This window comes from Notothenia coriiceps, unplaced genomic scaffold (genome assembly GCF_000735185.1).
Source record: "Notothenia coriiceps isolate Sejong01 unplaced genomic scaffold, NC01 NC01_scaffold00031492, whole genome shotgun sequence".
NCBI classification, from domain to species: Eukaryota; Metazoa; Chordata; class Actinopteri; order Perciformes; family Nototheniidae; genus Notothenia; species Notothenia coriiceps.
This window is the reverse complement of record NW_011364193.1, coordinates 79,777-106,857: the sequence shown is the minus strand read 5'-3', so window position 1 is coordinate 106,857 and position 27,081 is coordinate 79,777. Positions and strand designations below refer to the sequence as shown.

The window sequence follows — 27,081 nt, the reverse complement described above, 5'->3', positions numbered from 1 at the left end:
GTTTTAATGTGTTTTTCTATTGCATGAAAACCTAATTACAAAACTGTTGTTTCATTGACTTGCACTCTCAAACTGAGGTGCTTTGAATACATTTTGATCTTCTAGAATACATTTATAAATCTCAAGATCTGCTTAATGAGATACAGTTTTTGACTTATATGTCTTAAGGCAAATTTATCATAGTGAATAAACCTTTCTCGCCAGTAATTATAGAGTACACAAAAGTGCGCGAGAGAGGGACAAAGAATAATTTCTCTATTTAAATACAAAACATTTAAACCACGTTTTTTATAAAGCGACATGCAGAACACCTTTAACCCTTAGATGCATAAGTGGGTCTTTTTGGACACCGTTGAGGTGGTATTCTTGAAGTATCTTTGTAATTACATTTTTTTATCATTTCATATTCCAGCTATTCCTCAAAAAACATGTTTTGGATATCATGCCATTCACATTTTAAATTTATATTTTAAGAAATTGTAGTTATTGTATTACTACCCCAAGTGGGTCAAAAATGACCCGCATGCATTTTCTATGTAATTTCGTTTTTTTTTTATAAATAGTGAAAAATTAAATGTAAAATATTTCTAGTGTGAAACAAAATATAATACAAGTGATTTTTCTTAACCAAAATGACAAAAATGGCATAAAAACACATATTATTCTAATACGGGTCCTTTTAGACCCACTTATGGAAGAGTGTAGGGTCCAGTCACTCGTGCATCTAAGGGTTAATAGCAGCTCTGATATCTTTTAAGCTTATGTGCTGATGGTCCTACGTTTCTTTTCCCAGCGCTGATGTAAAGTATTATTCATTCCATGCCATGCTTTAACTAGACCGTCTGGGCTTGAAAGTCCTTTTCATCTTGATCCAAATGTTATCTTATTCAGTTAAATAGGCAAAAAGGATATTCTGCATTAACTTTAGATCAAACCAGGAAATGAGTGTGAGACACAGGATAATTACACCACTCACTTGACACCATTTGCTGCTAAAAGAGGAAACAGACGGTAATGGAACATTCATCCAATTCCCATAAGAGACTAAAGAGGAGTGAAGGTGTAACAATGGGCTTTACAACATAAATCAACACATACAATGGAAATCTGGACCTTCGTGTTCATGACCTATTTGTGTCTGAGAAAATGTGATGCCAATTGTGATATTGTGTTCCCCTTATCAACATCATTACACTCCATCCAGTGCGGTAGAGAGCCACTATATTTCATAGCCTCTAATAATTTCACTTCCCATGAACTGACAGTCTGTATAGACGCCGGCAGCATATGCAAGAAAGAAAGAAGATATGGATTACATAGAGTGAAAAAAGCAAGAAATGTGCAGAGTCTTAACTGTTATTAAGCATTCAAGGTCAAGGTGTGGTCTCCACACATTCACGGCAATAAAGGCAGAGTGTTGATGAAAAGGAGACACACTGAAGATGGTGGAAATCTAAGGCTGCTTTTATGCTCATCATTTCCTCCTGTAGGATGAAGGCAGAAGGGAGTCAGGGCAGGGAATCAAAAGCCCCCAAAACAGCAGCGTTAACTATTATCTGCTGATGGGAGGGTGAAAGCGCAGATGGCGAGGCTTGCAACACTCCAGTTAACAAACTTAAAAACCTGCACCATGTACATTTCTGTTGACAGCCGTGGTGAAGCGTCCCTGTTCCATTCAGCTCTTTTAATTACCTATGTGAGATTGAATCCTTCATGTCTCAGCCCACTCCTCTTAATGATCTGCTCCATTCAGCTCTGGACAATACACACTCTGCTTGCATGAGTTTGATGTTGTTGTTGTTGTTGCTTCTTTCACAATGAGTTATACATACAAGTGTTGTAGTGGCCATTAGTTGTTCCACTGCCAGTGAGGAATACAAATATCAGCCAAATTCTAATGAAAATGTCAAATGATATCAACATCATCAAGCTTTAAACGGTGTCACATTCAACCGCATCGCTATAGTCTTGAAGCAGCCTACAATGTAAGTACATTATTATCAATATTTCTTCCTTATTACCCTGGTTTTATGTATTACAATGGTAGAATCATGCCTGTGTGCATGGTGTGTCAGTGACAGAGAGACTCTTAACAGGCCCATGTCCTTTTAGCCTTTGGACAAAAATACCCAAAGGCACTCTAATTTTAACATTGGATAAACAACCAATATAAGTCAAGAAATAAAAGCAGACATTTGAAAGGGTCTGTGTCATTTCTATAAAAAGTTATTTATTTTTACCCCTCTGCCCTTCTCTTTCAGTTTCTCTGATGTGTTACTGATTTAAACAATTGGATGTATTTGGATAATGAATTTTACATTTTTGAAAAAATCACCAGTTTATTTCTTATTACAAAAATAAGAAATTGCATGATTTTTCGCCTTTAAATCTGAAAAGAAAATTCTCCTTGAGGTAATTACGTTTCTTTGCACTTAAAACATGCAAAGAAAAGCCTACAATTTGGGATTATAATGAGAACTTGTTTTTATTTAAATCAATAAGAAGCCTTTTACAATAAAACCATCCTCATCATGATGTAAACTTTTAGGGGAGACCCGCAATCCAACATCTGTGTGGAGCAGCTCCTCTGGATGTCATCACAGATTCAGGCTGATGGGGTTTTGCTCCCAAATATCGACTAAATTACCTAAAGGTCATGTAAGTCTCGCGGATTCTTTTTAGGTTAAAGTGCCGCTGTGAAATAACTGATCTGTAACTTTAGGTCACAATGTAAACCACCACTACCAGGTGCCTTTAAATGTGATTGAGCAATAGCAAACTGCAGAAAGAGCGTGTCGCAGGAGACTGTGCTGTTTTGGGAAATGGGAGCTTTCCCAGAACACCCAGACGCTGTCCTCCTAAATAATAAGCATGCTGAAGAAAACTTAACACTTCAGTTCACAAAGTTATTATGAATGTGTTTTTAATCTGTTGAGAGAATTAACATTGTGCGTTATCAGTAGGCAATGGGAAACAGCAGCCAGCCACAGATTCACGCAGCAACGTGTTTTGGAAAGGGGACACAAAGTTGGAACCTTCACCAGACTCGCTCCACTTTTGCTCTCAGTGGAGTTTTCATCCACATGTAAAAACTTCCCAACCGGGTTAAGCAGATCGAGATGAATTTGCTCCTTACCTGTTGGCCCCTCGATGCCATCGGCGTAGATCTGAACAGTCAAAATCAACAGAAAGGCGCAGGTGTTCATCGTGTAGCTGTTTTAGTCCACTTTAAATGTGTAGAAGAAATCATTTCATTCACTCCGTGAGGTCCGGGCGCGCGAGCCGAGCCCATCTACTCCCCCAATTCTTACTGAGAGGAGTTTCAGAGACACTGGAGGAGACAGGGCAGAGCTAGTTCTGCAAACTGACGTCAGGGTAAACAGTTCAGGGAGAGATTTCTTTCTCAAGCCCACTTTCCTTCTCAGCTGCCGCTTATTCGCTGATCCAAAGTATGAACAGGGCGCCTCCAAGAGGCCGCAGCCGGAAAGACACCGTGGTGTTCAGAGCCAGGCCCCAGACTGCGAGTGTGTCAACTTGTAATTATATCTTTGTGGGGACAAGAAGGTTTTGAAAGTTGAGAATTAAGATTAGTTAAAAAATGTGAACCTTTAGCTGTCCCTATCCCTAAAAGGGTTGTTTGAGGTTTTGAACTGGATTTAAAGGTGGAGGTCAGAATTAGGTTAAAATAAGTGGTGGTTGTTATTTCTATAAGACTCATTCATTTTGGGACTAAACATTTATCTTAACACATTTCAGGGTAAACACTGTTAACGTAAAAATTAAAGTTTGTGGTTGCAGTGGTAGGGGAAGTCTCCAGGAATAAATGTTAGTTAATACTAGCTCTTAGTGTGCTAAATTTGGGATGTGACAAGCATCTATTTCCCTTTATATATACAGTCTATTTCCACGCCTTTTCCTCCATTTAAGGTTCATCTTTATTTGGCATTACTTAATATACACTGCGGACAGCTCAAATAACTTCACCACCATGCACCCACAGGGACATTGTTATTAGTCTGACAACAGGTTGAGAAAATGCTCATAATTAAAGTCAGCTACAGCCCTTGTGATTAACACATAACCCCTGTAATGTGAGACTTTTGTGTTAACAATCATATAAATGCAAATCATATGAGCTATCTGAGGTCTGATTCAGCTCTGCATAATCTTAACTGAACAAAAATATATTATGTGATATTAGAGCTTTTTTAAAGCTGATGTTAGCCATATATTCAGACAAGCTTCACACCTCCGTGTGACAGGTGCAAAGCATATTTTTCCATAAATTAGAGTCTGACATGTAGTGTGCATTGAATTTGCATTTGATCGGGTCACTGTTTTCTACTCTAGCCATTGCAGGCCATGTTTGCTGCAATGTTTGGAGAATACCTGACACTCTTTTATGTATTGTACAGTGTTGTGCAGTGATGGAGTGCATCTGAAGTCCTACTGAAATTATGTAAAAAAAGATGGTGTATTTATATTTAACCTCAGTATTTCCATTTTCTGCTATTTAATATCTCTGCTTCACTCCATCTCAGAGGGAAATATTTTACTTTATACAGTGTGTCACACGTATTTGACAGATTTAGCTGCTGTAATAATGTAACTACTATTTTTCAACATCCAACTAACAAATGTTGATTTAATATTAGCAAATATATAAAATAGTAAAATATCTGAGTACTTCTTTCATCACTGCTGTTGGGAAAACTAAATCATATAGCAAGCCAATGTGACTTTGATATTTGAAAATTATCTGGCATGTCGTAATCTTATATTTATATATGTTTAAAAGCATCAGATGTGTACTTGATCACAACTTGTCGGACACATGTCAGATGCTGCAAGGTGCCCTCCTGTATATCATTATATCATTACACAGGCTCTGAGATTCACCTTTAAAATTGTTTTACAAGTGCTGACTCTGCAGCCACGGCTCTGCGTGAACCAAGCGGGTGCTAAAACATGGCCGGGCTGACACGTTTAGCTGTGGATCCAAGATTCACAATTGGATCAAGAAGCCATTATGCATGCTATTCATCATTCATTTTGTTGTCCTGTGGATTTAATTACAGGGGGCAACAGACGCATCGAAGGCTCCCAACATGAGTGCACACATCTTAGTCTCTAATGTTGTTAGCCCCCAATGACAGATGAACGATGCATTGCTAAGCAAATTACTTACTTTAACCAAAGGAGCACAGCGTATGTCAAGCTACCACCTGTAATTACACCTGCTTGATGCATGGAAGCCATTTTGAACGCTGTTATTCAAGACACAGCGTAGCAATTTACTTAAACTAGGGAGTGCTTTGGTGTGAATCTATTCAACTGCATGAAAATGTAATATGCAGTAAACCAACTGCAGGATGTTGCAAAAGTCTGTTCAAACCAACGACAGAACAGGCATCAACACGATGCTGACAGCAGCACTACCATGAAAGAAACGTTATCGAGGATTTCATCAGCTGCCACTCATGACCCTTCACAAACAACTCCGCCTGCACAGGCAGCGTTGTGCATGAATTTATAATAACATATTATTAGTTCTGAGGGAAGATGTCAAAGGCTGGCTATCAAACCATCACTGTCTATCAAACGCAGCTTTTGCATGCAGCATGGCGCTTTCAAAGTAAACAGCCAATCACAGAACAGCCGCTGCACCACTATCTGAGAGCTACACACCAAACAGTGATACCACAAAAGTCAATTTCAATCATGTGTCAAATAGAAAGATATTGTTAGGATCACTGATTGATGTGTGAGCGCAAGTCTGAGGTTCTTTTAAGGTGAAACCGAAGAGCAGCAGTTCCTCCAGTGTGTGGTTTACAGCTGAATTACTCTTTAACTTTCTATGAATAGAACCATAAAAGGTATTGACGTCAGAGGTTTGCTGAACCTGATGTGAGAAAGATGAGGAGATGAATAAAACCTCTTGGAAAACAATGAATATGTGGCTAAGTAGACGAATAAACAAAAATGATCTGTTTGTATAATGTTGTGGCCTTGGCCTTTATAAAATATAACATATCAATAATAAAGGATTTTATTTAAAATGTGTGCATTGTCTTACAAGTTCATTTTGGACCATTCCTTTTCATCATACTCTCATGCGCATAATTTATTTTTGTTTCGATGATGAAGAGAAGGGGAAAGTCATTTAAAAAAGAAGAGGTATTTGCTGCACGTTAATAAAGTCCTGTATAAAGACACAATACGTCAACAGTCACAACACTTACTTTATATGTAGTTCTTCTTTATATGTAGTTCTCATTGTCTATAGAATACATTATTCTGCAGAATAATGACTCATTGTCTGGTGCATTTATCTTAGGCAGGTCTTACGCATTATAACAAAGGGCCTGAGTGAGATATATTTCACAAATATCCAAATGATCTAAAAGTCAACAGACAAGTGTCACTCACAAAATGTTCAATTACAAAGAATATTGGAAATAAGTTATAAAGAGGAAAGAATTGTCACAAAGAATTGAAAAAGTTGCAAATTACTTTTAGACGAGGGAAAGTGTTGCCATCAATGCTCATAAATAGAACAAAATATCATATTCACAGATATATGAGAAGCATCTTGAAACTTCCGTTTTATCTTTACTAAATATAGACATACTTACAAAGAGTATGGTTACTACATATATTCTATAGACAAGAAAGGTGTCTGTGTTTTAGGGATTCAACTGAACAATATTTACACTATCACCAAAGTGTTGTTTATTTAGTGCTGTTTAACAACCCTTTATAAAATATGAGAAAATAGTAATAGAAAATGCCGATTGCAAATCCCTAGTGACCTAGGATGGCAATTCTGCTGACCAACAGTCCAAAGCCCAAAGGTAAGACCAAGAAAGCCAACACATATTCACATTTAAGACACTGTGATCTGTGAGTTCTGGAGGGTTTTTGCTTAGATAATGAAAAATATAATCAATTCTGATTTCAGTCCAATTCAGTCTCTTTCGAGATGTTTAACTGTAGAAAAATGTGTCCAAAACTCTCTACTTGATCACATATGTGTCATTACATCTTCAATGAGCACAATGAATATGTGCATGTAACACTGTTGCAGTTACTGCAGTATGTATATATGTAAATGAAAATACAAGAAAAAAAAACTCACTGTGACTGAGTAACATTGTATAGTCTGCAGCTATCAGGCAAAAGCCCTCATTTAGCCCACCATCCCTTTGGGGTCGTCTGAATCTCTCTCTCACTTACTTTTCTGTTTTTTAGACGACTTTCTTCCTATGACCACTTTTTTAATATCATACAGGCCTTCTTCTTCCTCTACGACCTCACTTCTAAGGTGAGGGTCTTGATATTTAACCGTCCTCTGTGCAGGCTTTTTGTGAAACCCTGAGGAGTCTTCTCCCTCCACGCCATTCTGTCCCAGCATGGCATCATGGCCGTCCCTGTCCTTCATGACAGCTCCAGAATGGTGATGCTGGCCAGTGGAGGCAGGGAAATACGTGAAATACTGGGGGTTGATGGTGAGCTGAGCGTGAGGTGCAGCAGATAAAGGCTGGATTGCTGTCTTTGTTTTGACAGGGGACAGCAGGTTGTGGGTTTGGCTGTTTGACGGTGTGTGACGTTGAGGTGGTAGTTGTTTCAAGGACGGCGTTTTGTAGGAAGGGCTTTTATCACATCCCTGCTTCCTCCGCTCCTCCAAAATCTCATCGAATGCTAAGAAAGAGCAGGAAATAGGTTAATTGAATCCACTGAGATATCACTGTATGCACCATAAGTTGCATTCAACATTTTTCTCACCATAGATATTGTTAGGGAACTTGTTCTCTTCATCCTGGCTTTGCTTCAGGTCCAGAGCTTGTTTTACTGAGTCTAAAAGGCCGAACATCTTACACAAGGAATTAAGTATGACGGCATCTGACAAAACACAAACAGAAAGAGTCATTTAAAAGGCTGAAATTATTTCAAGGTTTGTCCACATTACCTCTAACAACTTATTTTAAACTTGACTGACATTTGACTAAATTAAAAGTCATTTTCACAGTCCAGCGGTTAGACAGGTCCCACTGTGAGAACTCACCGTTATCCTGCAGGTTGGCCTTTTCACTGCGAACCTCCACTCCTCTAAGAGTGGCTAATAATTCAGTCTGGAGACTGGACAGGACCTCTCCCATCAGCCCCGCGTCTGCCACACCCCTCCAGAGGCCCAGGACTCCATCTACACAAGGTCAATTAGGTGACACATTATTATGATATGTGGGGAACTCTGTACGTGTTTGTCTTCTCATATAAAATGACAAAGTGCCACAAAGAAAAAGAGAAAGCGGAATCATAGAGGTGATTTGTGTATGGGTGAGATGCTGAGAGTAAAAGAGATTGGACACAATGGGAAGAAAAAGGAAAGCTAGCTAAATAAGAAACGTTGGATAAATTATACCAGGTGTTGGAGGCAGGGAAATGTCTCGAAGGAAGATTTTAGAGAGTTAAAGGTTAAAAAGAGAGTAATACATTGAGAAGGCGAATATAGGAGAAAGTGTCAGGGTTGGGGAAACAATGAAAAAAGATATAAAGAGATAGAGGAAATGGGAGAGGCGCAGCGCTTGGAGAGAGGATGTTAAATGGGTGATAGAGGCAGAGAGGAAAGTGCAGGGAAATGGGTTAGAAGGGGGGACTGAAAAATGACTTGGGGTCGGAACAAAACTGAGCCAAATAGAAGTTGAGTATGTTAAAGTGATAAAATGCCAGAGGTGCTTGATATCTTATCTTGAAAGAAATGCCTCCACTTTCATGTAGGCTTAAGTGTCTGTCAAGATGAATGCAATGCACCTAAGGACATTTTCCCAATCCCATTTACAGCTATCTGAACATACATTCACATATACATCCATGTCGCGAATGTACACTAATGGGAAGAAACACATTTGTGGAGATAGAGGAGCGTAGTTATAGAATAAGTACATTTCTTGAGAGTTGTCAGTTTGTTTTAAACCCTGTGACAAGCAATACCGCTTGTGCAGTGAAGCACTGCGATTTACCATTCACAACGAATAGAGTCAATGCCTAATCAGGTCACCTTTAAAAGCCCTTAAATCAAAGCTTAGGTCCCTCCTAGAAAAGCTGCGTATAAAAACGTCAGGTGCCGTGGGTAGTAATATAAAGAGATGTGTCTCTCTGCCTGTTAGTAGTCAGCAACTTTTTAAGGTCAGTCTGCAGGAATGGCAGAACACCCTACAACTGCAGTTTCAGAGCTTTCATTTGCCCAATGTATCACAGGTGTCAAGCCGCAGAGGCTGCACGAAGCGAGACACAAGGGACTGCCTATAGGCGGATGTTAATGTTCACATTTGTCATTGTGTCTCTGCTGGGTTTCTGTCATTTAATAAACATGCAATGACAGTTGATATTTGAGTTTAAACCCTGCGCTTCCTTCCCTAAACAACCAGCCAGGACACACAGTTGCACATTAAGGGCCATCCCCTTTAAAGGACATGACTCACTAATGCGTGGCCTCTGGAGGACTGAAGGTCAGCGAGCTGAGCCTGTCTCCTCCAATAATACAAAGGCATCTTAAAACTTTCCAAATGTACCTCCAGGCTATTGACCTTGGTCAGCTGAGATTATTAGAAGTAAATGTTACTTCCAGGACTTTAAAGGTGGAGGTTATTTCATGACTTTAATACCACTGAATTACAAAGCTTTAAACAGAATGTGCAGCGCCTCCTATTAAAGTCAGAGTAGAGCACTGCAGGTGAATAGTTTCCTGCTGTGTAATATATTCAGCAAGCATCAAATTGTACATGATGACTGCTAAGTAAGGCAGCAGCATAAGAGAGCACTTATTTGCTTGTTTGAGTTTTGTCTGTAAATGTTCATGGATTCAGCCAAAATAGTCTATATATACATATATATATATATATATATATATATATATATATATGTATTCCAGCAGATTCAGAATCTTTTTTTCTCCACACCATCTCCCTTATTTCATTCAGGCTTCCTCATTTTATACAAGCAGCCATATACCCTTTCATATATTTATTACCAGGTGTGTCAGCCCTCTTTCTCTTTGCAGCATGTCCGTTGGCGGTTGTGTGATTTACATCCCGGGCTGGACATGGGCTCATCTCTGCTGTTTCACTGAACTTTTCCTCCACAGGCTCCTCTACCTCTGCTGCCTCGTGCACAGCTTCAGCTGAAATAACTGCAAAAAATTATATATTGTATGTAAATAAAGTGTTTAAACATCTCATATTATCAGACATGAGTAGGCATTGAAAAGATGCCAAGGAAATCCAGTAGTTTGTTATTGTTATACTTGTTCTGTGCAGTATCAGTAAGTAGGTATAGATAGATAGATATATAGATGGAAAGATAGATAGATAGATAGATAGATAGATAGATGGAAAGATAGAGAGAGAGAGAGAGAGAGAGAGAGAGAGAGATAGATAGATAGATAGATAGATAGATAGATAGATAGATAGATAGAGAGAGAGAGAGAGAGATAGATAGATAGATAGATAGATAGAGAGAGAGAGATATAGATAGATGGATAGATAGATAGATAGGGAGAGAGAGAGAGAGATAGAGATAGATGGATAGATAGATAGATAGATAGATAGATAGATGGATGGAAAGATAGAGAGAGAGAGAGAGAGAGATAGATAGATGGATAGATAGATAGATAGATAGATAGATAGATAGATGGACCTGACTGCTCTTTATGTTCAGCTCATTTCCTAATTCCTTATTGTGCTTGAGCTTGAAGAATTGTTAGAAACTAAAGAATCCGATCCAGGTGAACAGTTTGTGTCTCAATGCTACAATAACAAAAACGAGCCAAAGAATATCAAACTATCAATGCCAACTGAAATCTACCTGTCAGAGGAGACACCTGTCCTCCAACAAGGTCAAGAGCCAGACACGTCGGGCTCGGCTGCACTGCTGTCCCCAGAGGAAGCCGCGTGCTGTTGATCAGCACATCAAATTTAGTGCTGCGGCAGGTGTTGCTGCACACTGTGTCATGTTGGTAGAAATCGATCTGGCCGGAGTCCATCATTTTCCTATGAGGGGGAGAAGCAGGTTAAAAGAACAAGTGCGGATTGAATTTGTTGAACTATCTCGATAACTTTACAGAGGTTTGTTTGACACAAGGCCCATTGATCTGACCTCTGGAGGAATAAAGATGAAAAGAGAAGATATTGAGTCTGTGTATTGACACACAGTAACACCAGGAGCAAGTGCAAACACGATAAAGGGGTGAGAAGTTTCACTCAGCAGCTTGCATGCATGTTATTTGATCCTGCTACCATAACAATGCTGCTTACCGACTGCCTCTGGAATGTACTGGCAAACCCCAACTCAGACAGACTCGGTGCAAGTGCAAATTATATGAATGATATAAGATGTTGACTTCATTAGATTGAGTTGAAGTCTGACATTTTAACCCCAATGCAACAGAGTAAATAAAGGTCATGCATATTTAGAGTTAGCACCTGTCAGCAGCTATGAGAAGGAGGGCAGACAAAGGGTGTTTTTAACTTTTTTTCACAAGAGTACCTGAGCATTACCCCTCCCAGTCTGATGGCCCTTTTCCAGTCCTTCAGAGTGGCTTTCCCTGCCAGATGAACAAACTGTTTGGGACTGATGAGCTGGTCGTCGAACTGGAAAAGCAGAGGACAACATGTTCATGAATGCTTTTATCAAACTGAGAAAATGTAACGATGATCATGTTGATTGAGCGAGGAAGGTTTAACTTACTTTGACACATCTGACGTTGATTCCAGGGCACACAAACTTTTTAAATAGCAGAACCGCTTTGCTTTCTCCGCACGTGATTGGGTAGCCATACTCAATCTCCTCTCCTTCTGCTTTACTGTCTGAAGATCACAAGTCAAAAACAAAACCACTTGCAGAAACTTTGTGGAAGTTTATTATACATCAACAGCAAAGCATTCAGTATCATACAATAAGGTATACTATACTGCATCAACAAAGTAGGATGCCTTCCTGCACAGCATTCACAGGAATACTGTTATGTTGTAGTTTAATGTCAGCAGTAAAGAGACATTTCTCTGTGTGACATACCATGATGTGTCTCTATGGCCAAGACTGTCGTGCCAGTGTCAGCAATATCCTCATTTATCCTGCAGAGGGCGACAGCATCCTCAAATGTAACAAAAAATTATCATCTAATACAAGCTGAGAGTTGAATAGATCTCAATTAAACAGCAGAAGTTAATTCATATCAACATTTCATAAAATTGTAATGCTTTTTTTGTATTTCTTCAAATAGAATATTGATATCTTATTTGACTTAAGCCTGCACTCAACTGGATATAACAGCATGCATGAAGAATAATGTAATAATATTTGATTGGAAAAAAATCATGCTAAAATCAGCATTAAACTTCATACAAATGTGTCTATATGTGTAAAAATGCCTCTCTATTGTGTCTATCTACAGGGCCTTTAAGAATATAGTCCATGTTACCCATGGACGATGGGATGCAGGTGCAGGATGACTTGAGTCTTATGGTTGTTGCCACTGGACTCCCCTTCCTCCTCCTTCACCGTCATGAGATCCCCTGAAGACACAGTGACCTCAGCAGCCGCCATCACCCCTCCCCGCCGAGCTGCACGCAGAGAGGGCAAATCACGCATGTTAACATCCAGATAACACACACACACACACATACATGCATTGTGCTATTTAATGCACACACAAGTCAACGAAAGCCTCCCCCAACGGGTTTTTCTGGCATGCAACTGTCACAGAAATGAATCCATACTGGCCGGGCTTAGAATTATATAATCCTCCCATCCTGTAGGCAGGCCTTGCTAATATGCACAATGCACATACATAATATTCTAAATAATGGACAAAAGATAACATGTTATACTTAAACCTATAGTATTTAGTTAAACCGTAGTAAACTGGTTAATAAAATGGTAAAGCAATATAATTGTCAAAATGCATTTACAGCATGTGTTTTGTTTTTAATTTAGAGGGAAATTCTCAAATATAGCCAGCATCTATTTTTTCCAACCTTTTTGCATTTAGGCCGCTTTGTTTGTCGCATGGATGGTAACAAAAGGCTCAACGAATATGAACCAAATGTTGTCAACAAGTTTTAAAAAACAAATCATTAAAACGTGATAAAAACAGGGACACGTGTTTCTTTGTGTCTGCTTTCATAATGTTTGGTTTTACCATCAATATTAATAAATTATGACAAGGTTACAGTCAAATTATGAGGACACCTGGCAATGTGATAAAAAAAAAAACCGTATTCTGCACTAATGTCCGTGTAACCTGTGTTCCACTCCTTTGACGCCACTGGTGTTATAACAAGGCAGTAGTGAACTTGATCTCTTCTTCTATATATCTGTTATGCTCTCCTGATAAAACGCAAGAGGACCGTTATAAGCTGGTTTGTGAACTTCTAAAGTTTGCAGATTCTTTAATATGAAAATCATAAAAAACGAATTCAGCTATGTGAGATATTTTCAGGAAATACCTCGAATGTATTTTATATTATATACAGCTAGATTAGACATTTATATAACATTTGAACTTCAATTAACAACTTACATAAACAGTGTCAGCGACACAGCTTATAGCCGCATGCACGTTCAACAGACAAAGCATCACACACACACACACACACACACACACACACACACACACACACACACACACACACACACACACACACACACACACACACACACACACACACACACACACACATACATACATACAAAAAACTATAAAAGCCGAAAATAATTAGAAGAAATTGTTTGGCTTAATTCATATTTTATGTTAACTTGTAACATGGTAATTGGGAATTACTATAAAAGAGGTCAGTTCCCAGCAACGGACACACAATAATGAATAACACACTGTTGGTGCATTAGGCCTAGTATGATTATATCCATGATAATATGTCGGTCTTTAACAAGCAGCAGCTGAGGTGTTAGTCATAGGCGACATTAAGCACATATAGAACTAGTGGAGATATGAGCAATTGTCAGGTTAATTTAACGGTTATAAACTAAAAACAACTTTTCCATGAAGCAAAAAACACCATATATTTTTAAACTACACCAATAAGCCACTGTTGGATCAACAACTCCTGCACAGACAGTTGCGTGCCTTCCTCACCCTCCTTCACCATCTCACACTGACGTCTGTCGCTGCGGCAGCACGCACACCCCGACCAACAACAGTGCAACGGCGCGCACTACTGTCCCACAGAGGGTGCACAAAAACTCACCGGGTCTGCACAAAAACTCTTCAACAGACTGTCTGCTACTTTAAAGAGTATTGTCATAGTTTAACTTACCGTTTTACAGCAGGAGATAGCTCATCCTCTTGCTTGTCAGAGAGAGGGGAGCATGCGCCGTGCTGCTCTGGTACACTTCCTGCAGTGAAGGCAGCATTTGCCTGAGAAGCATCTGTCCCGCTGTCACGAGAAGCGGTTAGTTCGCACGCGATGTGTAAATCGGTCAAATTGCTCGTATGTGCAAGCGCGCGGCTTGGTTTGAGCTACTCTCTCTGAGCCTTACCGCATGTGCTGAACGATTTCAGGGTTAGAAACATATTTTTACCCCAAAGGTTGTCGAGATGATATTTTTTTTATCGGACGGTTATATCCACACTACGTTGCTTGACCTTCTACACTTGTGTGGCCTAATTAAATGTTGTTTGTCATGCAATAAACGCTGTTTAAAACAGTTTGGTACTGTGTTTTTGTTATTGCCTGTTATTCACCAGCAGATGGCAGGCTTTCCACTTATTTCAGTAAAGTAATGTACAGTAGGTGTTGTCAGTAAGTCACAGACAAGATAAGGGAAATGTTGGTTTACCATAAAGATTATAGACACTAGAATGCATCATTCTTCATGTTGATGTTATTAAACAGCCTCCCAAGAAGAACATGCCAATCTGATCCAGGTTCAGTCTTGCCATTCTGGCAAACAAGAGTAAATCGTCAGTATTACTGCCAACGGCTGGTCTCAGATCAGCACACACCTACAAATCAGCCCACCCCTATTTGGGGATGGAATGTTAGGGATTCTAAGATTGACACTTGTAGGCAACCAATGAGATGTCGAGTTTACGCTTCGTGGCCAATGGTAGACGTCCAGTACTTTGTACTATAACTTTTACTGAGGCCAGAAGCTCGAGCCAGCGGGGCTTGCACCTTACTTTTTCACGCCGAGCTCTGGAAATCATGCTTGTAAAGTGCGAAAACATCCGGGATGCTGTGAAGTCTCTTATTGCCGGTTTCTGGATCACTTTTAGCGTCTGTTCCGTAGGTGTTCACGGCCAGGAGGGTGAGAAAAAACGATTTTCTTTACGCTTTTGATAAGATAAAGAATGAGACGCCAGACTTAATTTATAACACCTTGTTAGCTATAAGGCTACTATGAATATGCTACTAACACTACTACTAATCATTATCACAATAGCTAATAACAGATACAGTGCAATAATGATTAGTAGTGACTGTTTTAGAGCATTGTTGTGACAAGCACCAATGACCAACAGGTTTTAACACAACCCTTGCATCTTACCTGAGCTAACCTTAGTCCCTTTCATAGACACTGCTGTCTATTACATTTTCAACATCAACAACTATTCTGCTAACTGATACCAGCATTATAGGCCTGTTCTCAGTGATAAACATGTCCTAACAGTTGTTTATATGTTCTTCTGTCAATTCTACTTGTACACTATGAACCACTAGAGTAGCTTTCTATGGCTTAAGTTTACTATGTATGTTTTTTAAGTTGCAAAACTATTTTAAATTAAAGTAGGCTCAAAGGTAGATGTGATGTCATGGTAGCATTCTTTACATACTCTTCCCTTGTGCATGTTTACCTACTGATCCCAGCTAGCTTACCACAGTTCTTTTTTTCCAAATCAGCAGTCCTGTCCGTGTGCAGTATGAATCATAATGACCATAAACACACACAGACAAACACAAACGCATTTTACTGATACACAGACTGTGACTGTAGCGCTCAGCAATACCACAAATCTGTTTTTGTTGATGTTCGTCTCTCTCTGGGGCTTTGGTTTCCTCACATCGGAAGATGATTAAGTCCTGCAACAATTACTTATTCTGAATCACTTTTCTGGCAAGTATGCAAAGAGCTTTTGTAAAAGGTTAAAAATCTCAGCTGTTGTAACGTTTGTTATTGACACACAAGACAGGCTAGCCGCTAAGGCAAGGTAGTGACAGGTAGCACAGGTGAACATCCTTTCTGCTAGTGTGGACCTGTAGAGACCTGCCAGCAAAGCCTCAAGTGTACTTCACCTTACGAATGTTCTAAACGGTCATGAACACATATCCCTCGCTGTGTGGGACTAGAAACAGTCCTAGGTGACAGGGTTGAGTGAGCAGGGGAAGATTACCGGCCACCCAGAACTTCCCCTGCCCTGCGGCCCCCCACCGGAAGGTGACAGATCCACACTCTGTTGTTCATGGTTACAGAGTGTTGCTGTGGCATTTCCAGGGAATCCTTTGGGGACCTGAGGGGGGACAATAACATCCTACGGTTTATGGCATTAGGAGCCAAACTGAGGGAAGTAAGGTAGCTACTGCGATGCAGGGTGTGTGTGTGTGTGTGTGTGTGTGTGTGTGTGTGTGTGTGTGTGTGTGTGTGTGTGTGTGTGTGACTGGGTGACTGGGTGACTGGAAGGTTATCCTCCTGTTTCCCCTCAACACATTTGCAGGATCCTTATAAGGACGACTAGGACAGGGGTGAGCTGTAGGCTTGGATGGACCCTGGAGCCTTTTTCAAGTTTTGACCATTCTTGGAACACGTCATTACTTGACATTTTGCGGCTGAGTTTTGAGACTGCCGCCCCCACACCACTTATCTCTTTACGACCACTGTGGAAATTGACTCACTTATTTTTTTGTGACCCTCAGAGAGGTTAGAAAATCTAAATATTTGTGTGTTCAGTTCTCGGTAAAGCGTTAGTCACAGCAACCGCAGGTTAGAGGATGTAATAAAACAACAATACAAGAAAAACAGTATTCAAAAGAAAATTAGTGCATGAATAAATTAAATAAATACTTACATTTTTTGCCTAGCTTTTCTGTTAAAAACCGCATTTCGTTGTATACAGCAAAACCTATTTTTGTACTTAAATCCAGTGTACAGGTCTTGTGTTGGAGTACTTCCCTAGCAGACAGTTGTGTCATCTCACGAGAGTATAAACATGCCCCGGTCTGCTGAGCATGTTCACACGAGATTATTATTCATCTGAAATAGTACATTAACAAAGCCCTTAATATTTTGGGATTCTGTGTATTTATTTAGGGAATTAAGGGCCAGACTGTGTGTGGTTTTGTGATTTTAGCTTTACTTAAGCGTGTGCTGCTCAGCTTTGACCAGCACACATATTCAAAATGTAGACGTATCATTTATAAAATACTTTGATAATCATCCACTCTTGACAGTACCCCGTACAACTAAAGCAATAAATCAATCAAAATGAATAATAGGCAAAACTTCTGATAATCAGTTACTATTTTAAAGTCATGTGAATAAAAATAAGGAAAAGGTCAATTTATTCACTACTTCCAGCTGGTTTCAACTTTCCTTAAAATAGGTGCAATTCTTAACTTTTCCTGACATTGATTATCATAATGACTTATTGAGATAAATCTGTTATGACATTTAAACATTTTTGAAAAATGTAATGAATCTGTCCCTATACTTGTCCTAAGGTTGGATTTACTTTTTGAACTGGTGTTTCTCTCTTGCCACAGCTTCCTTATTTATTCATCTATTTATTTGTCCAGGTAATGGCTGTGGACATTCCCTTCTGGGCACAGAGTCGGGCACATTGGCCTCTCAGAACTACCCCGGCACGTACCCCAGTAACACCTGGTGTGAATGGAGGCTGCGGGTGCCAGAGGGGCGCACGCTGCGGCTGCTGTTTGGGGATTTCGACATCGAGAGCAGTCCAGACTGCAGGAATGGCTCTCTGGTCATCACAGACAAGAGCGGAGAGCTCACTCTGGGTAAGCTTGTTCACCGCTGATTGGATATGGCACTTTTCTTTAAGCTTGGCCGGTAGATGTCTGATCCCTGTGTCTACAGACTACTGTCTCCTGTGTCGATTATTTCCTTAAACACCTGCTTATAGACTTATGTTCCATGTCTTTATTACTGACGTCCTCCCAGCTTGATTGTGGAATCCACACAGAGCATGCCATTCTTTTGACACATTGACAGAAGAGGCAAACCCAATTTCGCAACAGACGCATGCCCGTTCTTCAACCAGGTGTACCAAGTCGTGTCTCGAGGGCATGAATATTTGACAAGACACCAAAATAAAGGCTGAGAGATTCAGAGAGAGAAATGATCTGCTGTGCTGCCTTTGTGTTTTATTATCGGATTCCTGATACCTGGCTCATGATTTTCATGTAGTTTTCTCAGACCGAGAGCTGTTCTTACATGCATCTACAAGGCTCTGCTCTTCATTAAACTGTTGTGTCTGTATGGGAGGCAAACATGGCAGGAAGCCACGAGGGGAATTAGACTGACTATTGAAAGGAAATGCTTTATTTCCCAGTAGGGTCCTTATCAAAATATTGTCAGACAACCATCTGTGCCTGTCATTGGCAAAAACAAACATTTAAAGTTGACATGAGTTGTGGGTGTTGAATTCCCCCAAGCCATTACAGCCTGTTCAGATGCTGCTGTCTGCATATGGAAGCAAATATGAGATAGAATTATTTGAATTTTGTCAGACACCGAATTTATTGCATTGAAATATTTTACTTTGAAAACCATGTTTCTGATTTAAAAAAACAATTCAAATTCAAATCTGAAATATCTTGATACGCAATTTAAAAAGCTGAATTTCAATGTATGTTGTTCAGTGTTCACAAATTCAGATCTCAAAATTCAAGTTTTAATATTTCAAACTAAATATATTCAGTTTGCTCAAATTCGAATGATCAAATTCAGATCTAACATTTCAAGTAAATAAAAAAGTTAATGTTATGGTCAAATTCGGTCCTTCGAATTCAACGTCCAAAATTTCGAGGACGCAGCGTTCTCTTTCTATACTAAACCAATTTCACAAAGTTGTTGTCTCTCTAATGCCCGTCCACACGGCAGCGTGCGTTGCTTCAACGGAGACGTTTCCCATTCACTTTGAATGGGGTGATGTCAGGCTTTGCCAAACTACATTGTGGTTCCGTCGCGTCGCTTTGTCTACGTTGCTCGCTTCAAAAGTTGAGAAAAGTTCAACTTTTCAAGCTTCGACGGAAGCGTCAGCCAATCAAATCATATGCCAGTACAAGCGCTAGCCAATCAAACCGTGTGCTTGTGTGTCCGGGCCAGGAGATTAAATGTGATTGGTTGTTGGTCGTGCGCCAGACACGTCCACCGGCAAGCTTCAACGCACGCTGCCGTGTGGACGTACCGTTACCTGGACACTGGCTCTCATGCCTTTATTGGTTAGCGCTCCAACACATTGTACGTGATAAGGGGCGGGACATCAGACAAGCGGTTGACCAATCACAACAGAGCCAGCCAGCTAACCAATCAGAGCAGACTGGGCTCTGGTTTCAGACAGAGGGTGAAAAGACCCTAACAGGCAGTATGAGAAAAATAAAGAGCTTTTTTTTACAGAAAAACATGTAAACAGGTCACATTAGCGGCACACAATACAAATGTGAATCGGAAAACTACAATATTAGAGCCTTCTTTAAATTATCTACATCTGTTGATAAATGCTGAAAAAGGGACTAACTGTATTGCACCAGGATGTAGTTTGCTGTTTGTATCTGTGTTTATGTTCTTTTACAAATGTAGTTTATGTCTCTGCGTTCCCAGGTCCAGTGTGTGGGAAGCTCGATGCATCACAGAAGAATGTGACACTTAAAAGCAATGAAGTGACGATAACCTTCAAGTCAGGCCCTCATCGCTCCGGGCGAGGGTTCCTCCTGTCCTATGCCACTGACCAGTATCCAGGTAACACATCTGTTTATTATGAAGCCAATAGACCTGGGGCCGTATTCACAAAGCATTTTATCTTACCGCTAGGAGTGCTCCTAACTCGCGCTAAAACATTTTACGTAGGAGTTTTTTCTTAAAAGTTATTCACAAAGCCGCTGAGACCTACTCATACTAAGGATAAATCACTAAGAGTGAACTAAGAGTGACGCGCCGTTGCTATGGATTACGTCGATTCTCGTGCATGAGTTTAGAAGCGGTCAGTACGGTGATTGGTTGTTCAGAGCAGGCGGTCTCGGTGAAACTCATCCGCAACATCCCACAAACGAGCCCACTAAATCACCGAAAAACAAGGAAATAGCCTAGGCTAGAAATGTATTCCTATCAAATAGTTATGGACAGTGCAGTTAGCAGAATACACGCATGATGACAAGTTTGTGCAGACCACGAAAATGACGTTGTATATGCACGTTAAAGAGAGAGAGCAAACAATAAAAATACGTAAATTGCATTAAATCAAGGAGGCAATTAAAAGCACCCCGCAAACTATTATCCAATGAGCATATTTCCAGCACTTAAACACTTTCAATAACAGCCCATACCGCCGTTAAAGCCCCCCTATCATGATGAATGAAAACAATCTGCGTGTTGATGGAATGTACTTTCTTTCTATTGACGAACACGTCCTCATCTTTTGATGGCGCAATTTATTTTTATGTGCGTCCCGTCAATAGCTCCGACCACACCGGGCATACCTGCATTGCCATGAAGTTGGCTTTGATCCTGTGTAGTTGTTGATTGTCCAAAGGAAACCGGATAAACTGTTGGATGATATGTGGTCTAGAGAGCGCGTTGATGGTTTGGTTTATGGCACGGCTGACTGATGGTTGCGATATTCCTAAATCGTCGGCATTGCAAAGTTGCATTTTCCCTGTTGCTAAATATCGTAGTGTTGCCAAACATTTTATTTCCGGACTAATCGGGTTATTCCTGTTAGTCGGGGATGTTATTGCATCCCGCACTAATTCCACAACAAGTTTGATACCCTCACGATTTTGCCTATATCTCTTGATCAATTCACAGTCTTCCATTGTCTCCAAAACATTTCGTCTCGCAGCCATTTTCAGATTCTTTGTGAATAGGTCTTACTGAGTTAGGAGTCCTCTCGAGGACTTTTAAGCTCTCCTAAACGTAGGTGCTACTTTTAGGCCTAAAATACTTTGTGAATTGCTCTTAGTGAATAAAATTAGGAGTCCTAAATTTAAGACTGACACGCCCATTATGTTTAGGAGTTTCTCCTAAATTCGCCAGTTAGGAGCTACTTTTAGCCCTAAGATCCTTTGTGAATACGGCCCCTGATCTGTTTGGCAGTACTCAGACAAGTGAACTGCAACAAAAAGTGCTTCCCCTTACACGCACTATACATTAAACACTAAATAAATAAATAAGCATTTACTAGGAATAAAAACAGGAACTGAAGATACGCTGTTATAAATCTCAATAATTTACTGTGAGGAAACACCAGTCAGGGTTAGAAATAGATAAAAACATGGACTTGGTATATATCTACATATACCAAGCAGGAAAACAGATTGAATTATTAAATCATTAGGCCAATACAATTTATACTAACTAAAAAGTTTAAATACAATTCATTAGGGAAATTAAATACAGAGCTCAATTCAAAGCTAGACTAGCTAATGATGCAACTTGATCAAACCATCCGCGGCGACAAATATCATGACTGCCATCAAATATCATGATGCCATCACTATACCTGTCCACAGACATCTGAACACACTCCTTCCTCAGAGCACGCCCATCCTCGATGACCCTCATTTTCTTCAACTAGTACTGTTTGATCTAGCTTAGCATGTGGAGCTCAACTTTACAAATGCCTGATTTATAACGAGTCGGATTTCTCAGCTTTGCTCAAGTTGACACTGGTGTAATTATATCACCAATGTCCGTGTGAATATTTGTCCTTGTGTAGTGTGTGCGTTGTGCGTTAGTAAGTTGTGAGTCACTTCTTATTGGCATTCAGCCTCCATGGCTGTCTTTGATCTGGCCTGTTTGCTCACAGAGCTGGAGGAGACTCCTTCTCTCACGCTGAATGGAGAGAGGCCTCTGGCTTCAGCCTGTCTCTTTATTTTCCCTCCCCCTCCTCTTCAGCGGACCATTAATACCACAAGCCCACTACCATCCCATGTTTATCAGTTATAAACACCACATATTATTACCCTCTCTACTAATGCAACAGATTTTTGTAATGTGTACAGAGACATGTTTTAACGTCTCTTGATTTTTCACATTAAATTAGAAAAGTCACATTTCTTTATGTGTATCATTTTAATGATCATGTGGACTTGTTTGGTCTGAATGCTAGTTTATACTTAGAGATAATTTCCGTACTGTACAGTATGTATCATCATTTCCTGTTTGTCCCGAGTTGTTTATGAATCCGTCAGTGTCTGGAGCTAAGCCCATGTTCAGACATACAAACCACTGTCTGTTAATTGTGATCACACGAGGCCCATCCACTGTACTCGTGAACTGTGACGTAGTCAGAAACAAAGGGCTTAGTCACAACCCGCTCATCCCCTAATATAGCACCCGTGCAGCCTGCTAGAACCGTCTCACACTGAGTCCGTCTGTGCGTGGTGGACAATTATGTAAGCCTAAATTACTGGATCCCACAACATACTATTCCAGTCCACCAGTATATTCAGGCGATGTTTTCTAAGTTCTCAGGAGTGTTCATTTGAATATATCTATGTCTGTTTTGCTGTTGCAGATCTAATTTCCTGTTTAAAACGAGGATCTCATTCTAGCACACATCTTTTGAGGTAACCTTTACATTTCCCTTAATAGATTGTGTTTTAGTAGATCAGTGATATGTTTCTCACGTGTTATTCTGTTGCTTCTCAGTGTGTACTGCCCCGCTGGATGTAAGGATGTCACAGGGGATGTTTGGGGAAACTCGGAAAAGGGTTACAGAGATGTAAGTAAACCACATTGCCTTTTGCAAAGCTATTATATATGAGCCCAAGTTATTAATGAACTTCATGTCCCCCTCTGCTTTAGACCTCAGTCCTGTGCAAGACTGCAGTCCATGCTGGAGCTGCGTCTGACACTCTGGGAGGGCGAGTCACTGTGAACCGAGGGAGGAGTCTTACACTTTATGAATCAACCTTTTCCAATGGAATCCTTTCAAAAACGTGTGTCTGCTGTTATTGTACTCAAAATGAGATATTGCTGTAATGTTAAACTGGCTGTTATGAAGCTCAAAATGAGTTAATGCTTGGTTTCACATGGATGCACTGACCTTTTCAACTGTTCTCTTTGACAGGGGATCATTATCTGAAAAGAAGTTGCTCTTCAGTCAAGGTATGACATGACATTTATCACTTTTTGCTGTTAGAATTTTCCAAAGGCACACCAAGTATTTGTGCGAGTTTTAACCCATTTGCTACAAGCAACACATTGTTTACATTCCTGCAGTCAAATGTTCAAGTCATGCTGTCATATTTTATTATTTTATACAAGTGATTTTACCAAATGAACTTCTTGATTTATCACAGTGAACACTAGTCTGCAAACAAATGCTCTGCAGTGAAGAACTCATGTTTCGTAGTCAATTATGTTTATCTAAAAACACTCTGGGTTAAATAATGAATTACTTTTATTTATTCATATTTTCCTCTGCTTCCCAAATAGAATGCAACAACATCCTGAGTGTCTCCGGTTTAAATGCCTCATCTTTCTGGGATAAAAACAGTCGAGAGCACACACTGTTCTGGTCCTCATCAAACATGGTTTCTAGCCATGAGTCCCTGCACTGGGCAGCGGACGGTAACGACCCGAACCCATGGGTGGAGCTGGGGCTGAGTGATAGAAGCACCATCACAGGTACAAATGTTTGAATGAAATAATCAGTGCAAAATATGTTTATTAAAACATCTGAATGCGAAGCTCTTTGGAAGATATGTCTGCCGATATTTTTTTATTTGAACAAATTCCATGAAAAATAACGATTTTTCTGTTCAACTGAAGCCTGGTTAGCAGGATGTTATTGTTCTGTGTCAATGACTTCCGTTGTTTTCCGACAATAATTAAAAACACATCAATGGTTGACTTCCCTAAGTCATATATACATGGCAACAGTCATTAATTATTAGTCAACCCCACATATACTTTCCTAGTGCAATAATACAAAAGATGTATCCACCTCACTGTTCCCCAACAAACACGCTATTGTTTACTATTTGAATAATGTTTGATAGGAAAAAATATTCGTGCCTTTTTCAAAAAGTGGAACTTTATATTTGTGACCTGTTTCTGTCAGCAGTAGTAACCAATATACTGGGAGACATTGCAACATATCTCTAAATGAAGGTTACATGCACACCACGCCTTAATTAGTAACATTCTTCCAAAAGTGTAGCTTACTACATCTCTCTCTTTTACACTATTTGTAACACTTGCTTTTCTTGTACCCACACAATGTACTGCTCACCATCAAAATTAGCAAATAAAGTCCCCAAGCTAAACTATCCATGGTTACTTCTCTCTGTCTGCTGCCAACATTCTCTTTATTGAAAATGTTTAGAGCCTCACCTTATTGATGGAACAGAAAACAAATCAGTAAAAAAACAGTCTTTTCATTCAGTGGCCTTTTTCAGACAAGGTGGAGAATTCTTAAAAGTACTGAGAGCACAACACGTGCTGCTTTCAAGGGAGATGGATACTTTAAATGTTTCCGTTGGCTAAAATGTGTTTGTTTGTTTTCTGATATTGGATATTTCGTGGTATGTTTTATCTCATTCAAAGTTGTGTTCTGATTTTTTAGGAATAATAACAACGGGATCAAACGGATACTACATAGAATCCTTCAGTCTTTTTTTCAGCAAGGACAGGAAAACTTGGAAGCTTTACAAAGGTGCTCTCAGCAAAGAAAAAAAGGTATGCCTTGTACCATGCTCACCTAAATGGTTCGTACTGAACTGAGTCTGTACTCCAGGCTTCCTGCTGTTCTCTGTCAATAAGTAACTTACTGTTTGGTCCCCAGGTGTTTCAGGCCTACACTGACGGCCATCACACAGTCCTCAACAGTTTCTTCCCTCCTGTGGTGGCTCGGTTTTTCCGGCTGCAGCCGCTGAGCTGGCAGGGTCGCGCTTCCGTTCAGGTGCAGGTCCTGGGCTGTCCCGTTGACAAGGCCACCCCAAGGTCACGCCCACCTACTGGTGTGTATTACTACTTATCAAGAACCAGCTATCACATGAGCTGTCTAAGCTGTGTGAGGTTGTGTCTGATTTTCTCTTATCCTACTTTTCCAGCAGAATTTCCACCCATCAAAGTTAATATGGGCACACCGCGGCCCACCCTCCCCCCGACCCCTACAGAGGGCCCAGTGTTAGTGGAGACAAGACTAAGTATGTACATGTATCATTTTTTTTATTTCACATGTGTACAATTCAAATACATGCCAGTCTAGTTAAGAAGAAAATACATCAGATAAGTAAAACCAATGTTATACGTTCTTCTCCCACTCCACATTGTGTACATTGCAATAAACGACATTCCTTGCTCACCCTTATACAACTGTTTACTCACTCAGACACTTGTGTCCCTGCAGGCTCCAGCCAGCCGGTGATAGTGGCCGTGGGAGTGGTGCTGGGGCTGATAATGTGCGGCAGTTGTTTGATGGCTGGGGTCTGGTGGAAGCGAAGGTACTGTATTTTAAAACCGTTGACATTTTTCTCAGTTATCTTATGTCATACTCAGTTTGCAAACTCTGACCAAAATGGATTTATAACACATAGAATAATGTCACTACTTATTAACCTGTTTTTTAGGCTTGCATAATCACAATTTGAACAAATCAGCCCAAACATTTGGTTAATAGGGGGGTTTTTCTTATCAATGATATATTTATTTGTTTCACACATGGGAAAACACTAGTCCCAAATGCCCAAAGACTGTAGTATAATGAGAAAATGGCTGTATCTGAGAAACTACTGCGAATACAATCAAGTATTAAGTATATAAGCTCATAACAAGTTGAATATACTTAGTCAACATATAAAAATATCATATTAAAATGCATTTAATAAACACAATGTTTGCATTTTCTTCTTTTACTATAAATAAAAGTGTGAGTTTTCATGGTCTAAGTTGTACTGTGAGATTCTTCCCCAAATAGTCCCTGACGGATTTCTAGACAGTTTTCTTACCATACTACTATATAGATTGGGCACAAATGGACACTCGAGTAGTCAGGGACTGTATGTGCAATACTTTAACTATTGTTTTTATCTTTTTCACCGTATAGGAAAAAGGATTCACAGCTGAAGTACTCCTTACCCACCAGTAAGTTAGTTGCTCTTCTAATAATTATCCAGTATTTTAAACTTCCTTTAAAAGCCTCTAACTGTGTGTGTGTGTGTGTGTGTGTGTGTGTGTGTGTGTGTGTGTGTGTGTGTGTGTGTGTGTGTGTGTGTGTGTGTGTGTGTGTGTGTGTGTGTGTGTGTGAGAGACAGAGGGTGTGTGTGTGTCATGTGATGTGTGTGTGTGTGTGTGTGTATGTGTGTGTGTGTGTGTGTGTGTGTGTGTGTGTGTGTGTGTGTGTGTGTGTGTGTGTGTGTGTGTGTGTGTAGCAGGTTGTCAGAGTTTCCAGGCTAAGAGTCTCTCCTGCCCACAATCAGAGCTCATCTCTTACCCTCTGGAGAGAAACGTCCATGATGCTCTACCTAGCCCTCCTCTTAATGGTGAGAATTCATAGGAACATTTTTTATTTCTCATCAGAACGCGGCAGTGTCTCAGTAAAACGCCTTGCTATTATCAGCTGCTTCGTTTTTGCCAGTCTTTTCATCGTTTAGTATTGATCTGAAGTGGTGATCTCTGCCATCTTTCCTCGACTAACAGTCTCTGGCCTCAGTGGTCAGTTTGGCAGCAAACAGCTCTCTCCACGGGCCGTCCATTCTTTCCCCCGGCTCAGCCCATCACCCAGATGCAGTATAAACATTCCTTTCTTTGGTCCACAGAGCCTTTCTGAAAGAGACCCTTTAATTGGAGCTTGATAAATGGCACTCAGCTCCCCCCCCC

General features: G+C 40.1%; 2 protein-coding genes across 2 annotated transcripts in view; one reads left to right on the top strand and one right to left on the bottom strand.

Annotated features, from left to right (window-relative positions):
- Positions 1–6,052: 6,052 nt before the first annotated feature.
- Positions 6,053–14,700, bottom strand: LOC104960012 (glucocorticoid modulatory element-binding protein 1-like). The gene is made up of 10 exons (XM_010787943.1): positions 14,334–14,700; positions 12,479–12,620; positions 12,073–12,131; positions 11,746–11,864; positions 11,545–11,648; positions 10,864–11,048; positions 10,031–10,189; positions 8,066–8,203; positions 7,786–7,902; positions 6,053–7,701 (listed from the first exon to the last, which is right to left on the bottom strand). Exons 2-10 carry the CDS (start codon positions 12,601–12,603, stop codon positions 7,229–7,231), a joined length of 1,479 nt encoding a protein of 492 aa, XP_010786245.1. The 5' UTR covers positions 12,604–12,620; positions 14,334–14,700; the 3' UTR covers positions 6,053–7,228.
- Positions 14,701–15,162: 462 nt separating this feature from the next.
- Positions 15,163–27,081, top strand: part of LOC104960017 (discoidin, CUB and LCCL domain-containing protein 1) — a 24,082-nt gene continuing 12,163 nt past the window's right edge. Inside the window, exons 1-14 of the mRNA XM_010787948.1 lie at positions 15,163–15,327; positions 17,811–18,032; positions 19,858–19,995; positions 22,772–22,823; positions 22,906–22,978; positions 23,062–23,195; positions 23,327–23,364; positions 23,695–23,886; positions 24,827–24,939; positions 25,046–25,220; positions 25,314–25,409; positions 25,613–25,706; positions 26,309–26,346; positions 26,634–26,744. Of these exons, the coding sequence (XP_010786250.1) occupies positions 15,225–15,327; positions 17,811–18,032; positions 19,858–19,995; positions 22,772–22,823; positions 22,906–22,978; positions 23,062–23,195; positions 23,327–23,364; positions 23,695–23,886; positions 24,827–24,939; positions 25,046–25,220; positions 25,314–25,409; positions 25,613–25,706; positions 26,309–26,346; positions 26,634–26,744 (1,579 nt within the window). The 5' untranslated portion in view covers positions 15,163–15,224. The remainder of the gene's footprint in view (positions 15,328–17,810; positions 18,033–19,857; positions 19,996–22,771; positions 22,824–22,905; positions 22,979–23,061; positions 23,196–23,326; positions 23,365–23,694; positions 23,887–24,826; positions 24,940–25,045; positions 25,221–25,313; positions 25,410–25,612; positions 25,707–26,308; positions 26,347–26,633; positions 26,745–27,081) is intronic.

What these genes read in the sequence shown, in the direction of transcription:
- LOC104960012 (XM_010787943.1), bottom strand. Translation starts at nt 12,603, where the DNA reads ATGGCGGCTGCTGAGGTCACTGTGTCTTCAGGGGATCTCATGACGGTG. An exon ending in AAAGAGGGCTGACACACCTG is followed by an intron (nt 8,204 to 10,030) that starts GTAATAAATATA and finishes GACCTTGTGTAG; the next exon opens with ATGGAGTCCTGGGCCTCTGG. An exon ending in GTTCCCTAACAATATCTATG is followed by an intron (nt 7,702 to 7,785) that starts GTGAGAAAAATG and finishes GCTCTTTCTTAG; the next exon opens with CATTCGATGAGATTTTGGAG.